The following is a 10031-nucleotide window of genomic DNA, read 5'->3' as shown; positions in this document are numbered from 1 at the left end:
CTTGAGAGGCTATATTATCCTAGCGTGTAGGTGAGCTGTCGGGGCTCAAGCCGGACGTGTTGCTAACACTGGCCCTAGCAAGAGCAGTGCTTCGCCAAATCTACCACCGGATCGGGAACGCGACACACTGAGAAAATCCGGCGAGACACTCAGTGGGCTGTGTCTGTGGGTTAATTTACTCGCCGAGCCCTTCGTCGCAATCGACGGGTTCGGCAAGGACGGTGACCAGTGCTTGAGGTACTTAAAAGCACCGATAATGGATCGGGAGGATCCGTAATAAGTCATTCATGCGAAGGTGTAGGTAGGAAAGCGATACATCAAATTATCACTCACATTGTTACCGTTCTCCTAATGGATTTAGCGATTGACTGGACCAGTGATCAGCAACCCGCGACTACGGCTCTTCCACAAAACGTTTAGTTCAAGCAATGTATATTATATATTATCTTGCCTTATAATAGACGAGTAAACATTAGTGAAAAAGAAGAATATAATATATATGTTGAAAAAAAAGGCTTTTTCACTAAATTTAAAATATGTGTTATCTTTTTTTTTCTATGTATATTTGGCTATTTTGGTTGGCAAGGTTGCCGTCGTTGCTGACTACTGAACTGGACTATTGTACCAGGGCTTTGAAGTACGATTCATGGCATGGCCTTTGTTAAAGACATTTTATATAGGAAGTCTTTTAAGTCCGCACGTGTAGGTATTATTTATTCTAGTCTATTTCGACCGCGATACAGTCGCATGTTCCGGTTCCTATATGGTATGAAATCATCATAATTTAAGTTAGTTCTTCCAGTCACCCTCGATATTTAACTCTGGAATTAATAAATATGTACCTACTTCAAGAAAGAGAGCATCGTCAATTTAAGAAAAAGGAACAGAATTGGGACCGGAAACATCTTTATTGTTCATAATTCTGTACATTTCTTAAATTCAATTCCTTAACTTAGTTTTACACTATTTATTTGATTTTAGAGGGTACATGTTCCATAAGGGTACCACTTAAAATATTTATGGTTCTACAACGTCTTCCTCTGGTTCCTCCAAAGGCAGCTCTTCACAGTCAAGCTGAAAATAATGGTAAAGTTGAGTGATTATTCAAAAACGACTGAAAATTAGTTAATAAGTTAAACAGTGCTTGTGAACGATGGCTTGTGAAACAAGATTCTTCATATTATATGAATTACATGAGGGCTATTTCGAGAAGGACACTGTTTTTTGAACGGTAAATGAAATGAAAATTGATTATTTGGACCAAAAAATTTTTGAATACTCTCTCGCCTGAAATTTACTTAAACCGACTTATATTTATTTCTTTATTAATGCAAAATCCTTTTGCAGTTTCTCGCAAGGTTGAGATAGCCGTTGGTTTTGAGAAAGATTCCAGTGCAACTAGGCCTTTTGCCTAAGGTATGTAAAAAATCTCACGGTCCACCGGATCTTAAGTGATTTTGAAGCCTGTAGGATGAACGCCCTTATCTTGAGTCATGAGTTTACAGTCTCATTTGTATCGTATCCTGATTGTCCGACCCTTCTAACCAGAACGCATGATTGCTTCGCGACAGAAGGAGGCACGATGGAGGTCCTTACTTACTTATCCGGGCTTACAATACAGGGCGTATTGTGTAAAATATTTCAACCATACAAACTCATGTTCCAAGGCGGTATTAACGTTGTGCTTTCTGAATTTCGCTAACCACGCGAAAGCAGCTGGACAATGAGCTGTACCGCTTGTAATTCTTCTTAAGATCATTAGCTACTCACCAACGTTTCATCATCAGGTACTCGGGAGAGCAGATCCAGAATTTCATTATTTGGAATTCTGTTCGGCCTAAGAATTTTTCTTGTGAATTTGTGTACACCTTAAACATAAATTATCCATCGCTATTTTATAAAAAAAGATGCGTGGTGTCGTGGGACACCGGATACGAACGAAGTTCCTTATTATAAAAATATTAATTTTAAGTATTCGAGGTATAAAGAAAATAAAACTGCAGGTTTCGCAACAACCCACGGTCATTCGGTAACGTGCGAACTTATTGTGGTACACTTCATTCACGGTTGTTTGCATAAGAGTTAGTGTATTGCGCAAACGAACACTATGAGATCGTGGTCAATGAATGATAAAAAAAATATGTTATTTTTTGTACGTTGTTACAAAGATAAGTCGTACACTGTTTGCATTACTAATAAAAATCTTACGTTACGGACGTTTTTTCCCGGTTAGGGTACCCCTCCGCATCGTCCCTCCCTTAAGGAACTTCCTTCCAAAAACATTCGTACGGAGACAATTTGGACAGCTTGGTTTTAAAATTAAAGCATCCTTATTTTATAGAGAGACTGTGGCTTGAAACAAATGTTCCTAGGTTACATGTTTTCCTGCGATATAATGAAGTGTCCACGTTTGTAACGTAGATCGAGAGAAACTCCGACACCAGCCACTGTTCAACTCAGGTGAATGAAGAGTATAGGTTACATCGTTCACACTGACCACAAAAATTAATAAATATTTCAAACCCAATTGATACATATTCAAGGGCTTACGTCTTTCATTTTCATCATCTCTTTGCTTACATAATATATTATTATTATTATAATGATAACAAGCACGCTCAAGTTGAAGTAACCGAAAGAAGAATGATTTTTTTTGTCATGAACACTTATCGTATTTTATATAAATAGAGATAAACCTCAGTATTAATAATAGCGTTAAAAACTAAAGTAACTTGAATGGATTCTCAAAATTTTATAAAAACATAGCTTGTCGCTTTTTTTCCTACCTATGCTGATAGCCTTGAGAGGCTATTTCAGCTTCGCCCTAACATGTAGGTGAGCTCACGGGGCTCAAACCGGAGTGTTAGCACCACTGGCCCTAGCAAGAGCAGTGCTACGCAGAATCTACCACCGGATCGGGAATGCGACCCACTGAGAAGATGCGGCGAGAAACTCGGTGGGCTGTGTCTGTGGGTCAATTCGCTCGTCGAGCCCTTCGTCACAAGCGACGGGTTCAACGAGGACGGTGACCGGTGCTTTTGGTACTTAAAAGCGCCGTTAATGGATCGGGAGGATCCGTAATGACGTGTTTTGGGCGACGTCGACGATTGTCGCTGATAACGTAATCTGATAAGAATGTTTGCTATCGATAATAAATATAAAGTCGATTAGGTACTTACCCCAACCCATGAAGATATATTTCACAGGAATCACAAACATTACGAAGGCGATAATTATGATCATGAATATGGTTAAGAAACTTAAGAAGGGTACTGTAAAGTTGAATAAACTGAAAAGAAAATAAAGTGTCAAAGTATAACAAGTGTTCGTTTTACTAGACGTATTAATCTAGTCTAAGTTCCAGTCGTATCGGTATCGGATTGTCATGTCATCATTCACTTACTTCTTTACTCTCTCGTGTAGACTCGCAAACGTTCCAATGAAATTCTGCACCGTCTGTACCATTTCCTGTAAACTTTGTATCTTTTGTCTTAAAGATGTGTTTTTTTCGTCCTAAAAGAGAATAATCACATGTCGGATTTAAATTACAATAGACTTATTTCATTAAAATATATAAATAATTTTACCTTCTCTTTCTTAGAATGGTCGTCTTCAATTGGCATTCCTTTGAAATAACGTTTCCCTTTAACATAAATAATAACTGAGTCAATACAATTTAATCCTGTTGTGTCCTGTGAATATTGTGTTCTTTTTTTTTATAATAAATAAATAAAAAAAATTATTTAATCCTAGCACTTGTGTGTTCAATAATAACGTAATTTAGCCACATTGCCAAATATTCACTAATTGTCTAATATAACACTGCTACTTACAGTTAACTAAATAGTATCTCGGTGGGCGATACCAAATGAATGGTATCAATATCAAAAGTGGCAACATCCAGATTTTGAAAAACCAACAAAATAATAGCCATAATGTGAGGGCTAATGCGTTTGATTTTCTTGATTCCCATTCGAAACATGTTCTAAAAAGGTAAGTGGTCTTTTAAATTTTATTGGCCTGTTAGAATATCAACTTAGGGCGTATTTCACGGTACAACTTGATATATGAAGCCCAAGTCTAAACTTTATTGGAAAATGTTTTATTTTAGTCTAGAATGAAATTGACAAATATATTGACAAATATTTGTGAATTTCATATTTTACATACGAATGTATGTTACAATAATAAAAAATATAAATAAAACATACAAACATATTTTCCATAATATGGAAAATGGGAAAAAGTCTGGACTTACTTAACGATCTGGATAGCATTTAGCACCCATGCAGTGCCATATTTTGCCCTTGAGATATTCCTCGCAAAAAGATGTCTGTCGAATTTGGCTTTCGTTTCTAAATATTTTGTCTGTTTGGGTGTAAACGATCGGAGCGATGCTTTTGTCTGTAGCAAGAATTATAGATATTAGAATTATACTTAGAGTTTTATTAACAAAATTATTAACGTAGGAAGCTTACGAGATTCCATGTGACTTTCATTTCTAACAGGATTCTAGGGTTCGTTCCTCTCGCTCTTTCTCTCTGCGTTGTGTGTTTCAGAGCATACCATTTTTTTACTCCGTTGTTAATTTTTAATAATGGTATTGTAATTTTTGCAATATCCTCAGATCTTTTTTCGTCATGTACTGTCACTTCTATTACTGAAGTAATATCATTTACAATGCTAAAAGCAGTTTTTATAAATTTGATTAAAATATGTCCAGACGAACAATAGAAATTAATTAGTACCTGGTATTCAATAAAGATTGATAGCTGTGCAACCCATCCAAGACTGCTAAATCTGATCAATATGACCATTTCTGTTGAAAATTTATTACTGTTGTGTTTTTCCAATTCCAACAATCTAGAATCCGTGCACAAGATTATGTGTGACAATTTATAATATTGACACTATTATTTCCACCACGAGGACTATACCCATTATTATATAATCCTTACTTGAAGTAGACAAGTTTCATTAGCCTCTGCTAAAACATTTTAACACAAGATACTCACAATCTAAATAATTTCATCCAATTAGGTTCATTCGTTTTGATTTCTGTATGTGTTTGTAACCTTTCATTATCAAGTTCTAATATGCAACATGTGTCCTGAGCATGTAATCCTTTAGCTCCGTATACCAACACAGATAACCAGCCAACTTCGTTTGAATTCCCGATATGGTACCATGCCTTAAAATTAGCAATACGTGTTGTAAATAAGAGGAAGAACGCATAAATTTCAGATCGACTTAAATTAAATTTGTCACTTTCGAAATTTGCATGGAAAACCGCGTGGCTCGTGCCCTGACGAATAGGATATAAGTACGCATTTGAAGTATCTTTTTTAAACAGTTTTAGTTTCAATGCAATAGACTCATAGACCAAGGCTAGAGAGTATATACATCGTAATTTCCTTGGATTTTGGTAAGAACTGATCTACCTATCGATGCCAATTAAAGAGATAGAATATACGTCTTGATAGCCAATGATGATGATAGTTTACAAATCTAAGCCTGACCAATTCTTTAAATCTCAACAGAACTATTTTAAGAAACAAAAATATGTTATGTGGTCTTACAAATTTCTTTTTGACAACATCGAGCTCCTTAGTTGTTGCTTCATAATCTTCTAAATCTGCGATGGTATTGTGTAACGGTATACCGCTAATTGTGATTAACAGAAAAATTTGTACTACAGATAATTCCCCTTCTATCTTGAGACGCATTTCATGTGTCTTCTCTTTATCCAAATTATTCAGATCTATTATAGTCCTAAAATAAAAAGGTTACATTAATAAATAGCTATCTATATCAGCAAATTTTACGAGATATCGATCTCATCTTTAAATGGGTCAATCTTATCAAACGTGTTATTGTAACGATTTCTTTGTTACTACCTGCTGACATAGCATTAGCAACAGCATTTTGTTTTATTCTATTAATTCGCACTAGGCTAAAGCTGTATTGATTAGTTATTTTGAATGTGCAAAATTATTCCTTAATGTTATGAGTAACGCCATCTATCGCCGAATAGTCGAACGAATATCGAAGGATCTAGTAGCACATAAAACGCTCAAGAAGTACAACGCCATCTATTGACAGATAGTGGAAACTACTACTAGATATGTGTGGAATATTCTCGATAATTCTAGGGATGAGGTATTGACTATAAAAGGGTGGAAGGGATGGCACGCAGTCAGTCAGTAATCGCAACTACTCGAAGCGGAACAGTGAACGGATCACCTGAAGCGAGGCGGAACAAGCGAATTGAGAGTTTTAAAGTGTTTTTTGAGCGTTTTAAAGTGTTTGTTGAATATTTTGTGTTCTAAGTGTTGAATACAGTTTTAGTTGTACTTTGGTGAAATTTTATTTATCCCGAACCCCAGCGCGTAACATTAATAATCAAATATCGGATAGCACGGCTTCAGATTATTTGTAGTCATATTTACGTATTTAAAAATATTCCAAAGCTTTAGGAAAGGTATGGATCACGTGGGCTAAAATGATGTTTCACTTCGATTAATTAAGAAAATAAACACAATCAGTAAATGGAATTGATTTCTATAATTACCTGCCAATACAGAAATCTTTATCGCACAGAGACAACTCAAGCAAATGGTCTTCGTACATACTCAAACTGAATAGTTCTTGCCATTTCAATTTAGTTGTATTCCCTTTTGCTGTCTTTGACTTATGTTTCTCAGTTCCCAATCTGTAAAGTTCAAGCTTGTTATTTAAAGTTATAATGGCAAATGATACAAAGGATACATATTTTACATTCCGTCTCACCTGTACTACTAAGAGATCGGTAATTCATGTTAAACTTTTATCAAGACAGTCAATCAAAATTGGTCTAATTTCAAACATTTGTGACCGTAATGTTAACTGTGTGTTGTTTATTTCTGAGTGGGCATTTAGAGTTGTAAATGAAAAGAAACAGGCGGTACTTTTTTTTTTTTTTTTTTTTTTTTTTTTTTTTTTTTTACCTTTACTTTAATAATAAATCTTTTTACGGTACTTTAACGGCGGTACTTTAATAATAAATCTGCAGGAAGAAGTTTTTATATATAAAATTTTTCTCTCCGTTTCACCGTTTTCTCATCGCATTACATTTTGTACCATAAGAAATTAAATCGAATTAATGTTATAATCTTTATTTAATTTTATTAACAGTTACAATACGTGTATTTTGCGCACTTATCATTGCAACAGATTAGAACTAATGTATCTGCTAATCGAGCAATCTTTGGCTTCGATAAGAGAAGGAAATTTTTAAGCTTAGATATTTTTTCAAGACATGATAACTTATGATTTGGTTGTACCTAAATCGACAAAATAACATACGGGTTCTTTCTTCGGGGCCTTCAGTCTCTAAATCTGTAGCGTCGATCAGTGCAATTGTTACAGTCCCCAATTTAGTCTTCTTTAAGCTCCTCAAATCCTGTTTAGTCGTATTACTCAAAATAAACTGCAAAAGAAAGGAAGTTTTAGTAAACGATCCACCAGATAATGTAATTGCCCCTCAAACTCGGATCGATTTCAATAAATTAGTTCGGAGCACAATAAATTCAAATGCTAAAAAAAGGTTTCCCGGGAAATAGCAGTTTTGTAAACATTTAAAAGAGCTTTAAGAACCGAGATCCGGAACGACTTGAAACGTAAATACAAAAAGACCTTTTCAACTTTGTCACGATGTTCCTTTTCCTGTCCTTGTTCGGATTTTTTACTTTTTCCTCTCGCCAACGTTTTCCTTGACAGCGGATATTTTTGAACCAATTCTATTACGGATCGAAATCTTCGGGGAGTCGCCGGGGGCGTGAGTTCACCGTCGCTCCCTGAAGCTACTTCATTTAATCTGTTAATAATCACTGAATTGTTATTAACAATATACATTAACAAACTTATTATATATACTTATGTTTAATAATAATGATAATAATAAGCATTTATCCCAAACATTAATTAGGTACAAAAAATCAAAACAAAAATAACGAGGCTTGGAAACGGTTAGCGGCTCAGCAATGCCTAACAATCAAATCATAATCAAATCAACACGCTGCGAAGAGCTTCCCCTTCTCAATGTCCCTCCAGCAGTATACCCACCCCTGCGTGACAGGGAGCTTCTGCCTGGGTAGTCGGGTTCGCTCCGAGGCTCGTCCCGTGCCCCGTAAGGAGGTACGACGACCCGTTTGATTTTGAATGCCTAACAATAAGAAACAATCGGTACTGCGGCGCTGATCTTCCGCCAGCACCTGCAGAGTGACGCGCACACGAGTATCAGACCGACCAATCGTTATGTACTTGAGTTTAGCAAATTATTTCTTTCCTTTTTTTAAATTGGAACATGTTATACTTTGTTAAGGAAGCTGAATTTAAACAAACACAAGTACACAAGAAACTAAAACATACAAAACAAGAATTAAAAAAAATGTTACGCAATTTAAAAATGTCAATTTTATATTAGAAGTTTATTTAAATGATATATTCAAGTATGCACTTACGACTCAAGACTCATTTTAGAAAAGTCATCTCCAAAGAATTTATCTTCCCTGCCATTTTGGTACTTTTCAAGAGGAGTAAACCCTTCGGACTCGGAAATACTAGCTTCTTTGAAATCAACATATTCAAGATTAGCGTCATTCCTGTTCATGTCTTTAATTAGCAATGTATGCTTTTCCAGGGAACTATGGTTCTGAACTTCTTCAAAGATTTCGTCCGACTCCGCAGTTATATCCAAAGTGCTTGCGAATTTGATCTCTTTAAAAGCATAATCATCTTTAAGCGTCGACAGTACGTCAACGGATTTTGATTTCTCCAGTTTCCATTGCATCTCTTCATATTCCTTTGTATCCTCTCGTGTAGTTTGGCGAAATGTGTCTTCTTAAAATCACCGAAGTGACTTTTAGCTCTTTCACCCATTTTCACTGAGCAATTTTTTTATTTTTTATTTATTTAACTATCGTTAACATAATGGACGCGAACTTGGTTTGGCATTGGAACGATATTACATCGTTGGATTTATTTTAGATAACGTTATCATGTTATTGATTATTTTGACCAAATACTATCATTTGTCTACATTGTACATATTTGCTGGGATTTGTGATAAAGAATGTAGTTTTCTGTGATGATTTTATGACGTGGAAGTAGTGGCGATGGGTGATGGCTAAATGGTTGGCTTGGTTTGACTTAAGATGAACATATCTGAAAATGAATACGATGGCGGCACTGAAAATTTCGGGAATTAACGAAGTGACACAACATTACTATTTAAAAATGTATTTATTGCTTTTCGAAGTATTCTCCGCGAAATTTGACACATTTTTCCATACGATGGAACCAATCATTGAAGCAACCATTCCATTCGGAAGTTGAGATCTCCAAAATGGCCGTTTTGTAGGCGTCGACAGCTTCTTCAGTGATGAAAATCTCTGTCCACGCAATTTATTCTTATTTTAGGGAAAGTATAGAAATAATTAGGGCTTAGGTCGGGGCTGTACGGCGGATGGTCTAATAATTCTATGTTTTCTTCTGCTCTAAAAACTCTTTTGTTCTGTGCGCGGTGTGAGAACTCGCATTGTCGTGATGGAGGATGATGCGGCGGTTGCAGTTCTCTTTACGGAGTTCAGAAACGACCTGTGGCAAACAAATGCTAGCATACCATTCTGCATTAACCGTTCTTTGTCCCTCAAGAGGAATAGTCGTAACATGGCCGGTTTTGGAGACCAACGTGGCCACCATTTTTTTGCAACACTCCGTGAACGAACATTTTTGTTGGCTTTAACTCATTTTCGAACACCCAAACTCGTGACTGATTCTTGTTTCGGGTTCGTACGCGTATATCCAGGATTCGTCACCTGATACAATGTGTATACAGCATTGAGGATCCTGCATGGAATCTTTCGAGAGTTCTGACGCACCAAGTAACGCGAGCCGCTTTTTGCTCTTCACAGAGCGAATGCGGTATCCATCGGGAAAACAACTTTTTACATCTAATTGTTCATGCAAGATTATTTCTATTTGACTCATGC

At 36.0% G+C, this 10031-nt stretch overlaps 1 protein-coding gene across 1 annotated transcript; it reads right to left on the bottom strand.

Annotated features, from left to right (window-relative positions):
- Positions 1–889: 889 nt before the first annotated feature.
- LOC114243284 (multiple C2 and transmembrane domain-containing protein) lies at positions 890–9095 on the bottom strand. Its single transcript, XM_089731127.1, is given in 15 exon segments — positions 890–1074; positions 1771–1868; positions 3180–3289; positions 3404–3513; positions 3588–3643; positions 3834–3985; positions 4259–4404; positions 4479–4683; positions 5016–5191; positions 5580–5772; positions 6572–6712; positions 7323–7468; positions 7675–7855; positions 8502–8847; positions 8850–9095. Coding segments are annotated over 15 exon segments (2187 nt in total). The 5' UTR covers positions 8920–9095; the 3' UTR covers positions 890–1017.
- Positions 9096–10031: the final 936 nt, after the last annotated feature.

The sequence above is a fragment of the Bombyx mandarina genome, chromosome 11 (assembly GCF_030267445.1).
Source record: "Bombyx mandarina strain Sakado chromosome 11, ASM3026744v2".
In the NCBI taxonomy this organism is placed as follows: domain Eukaryota; kingdom Metazoa; phylum Arthropoda; class Insecta; order Lepidoptera; family Bombycidae; genus Bombyx; species Bombyx mandarina.
This window is presented reverse-complemented; position numbering and strand designations above follow the sequence as displayed.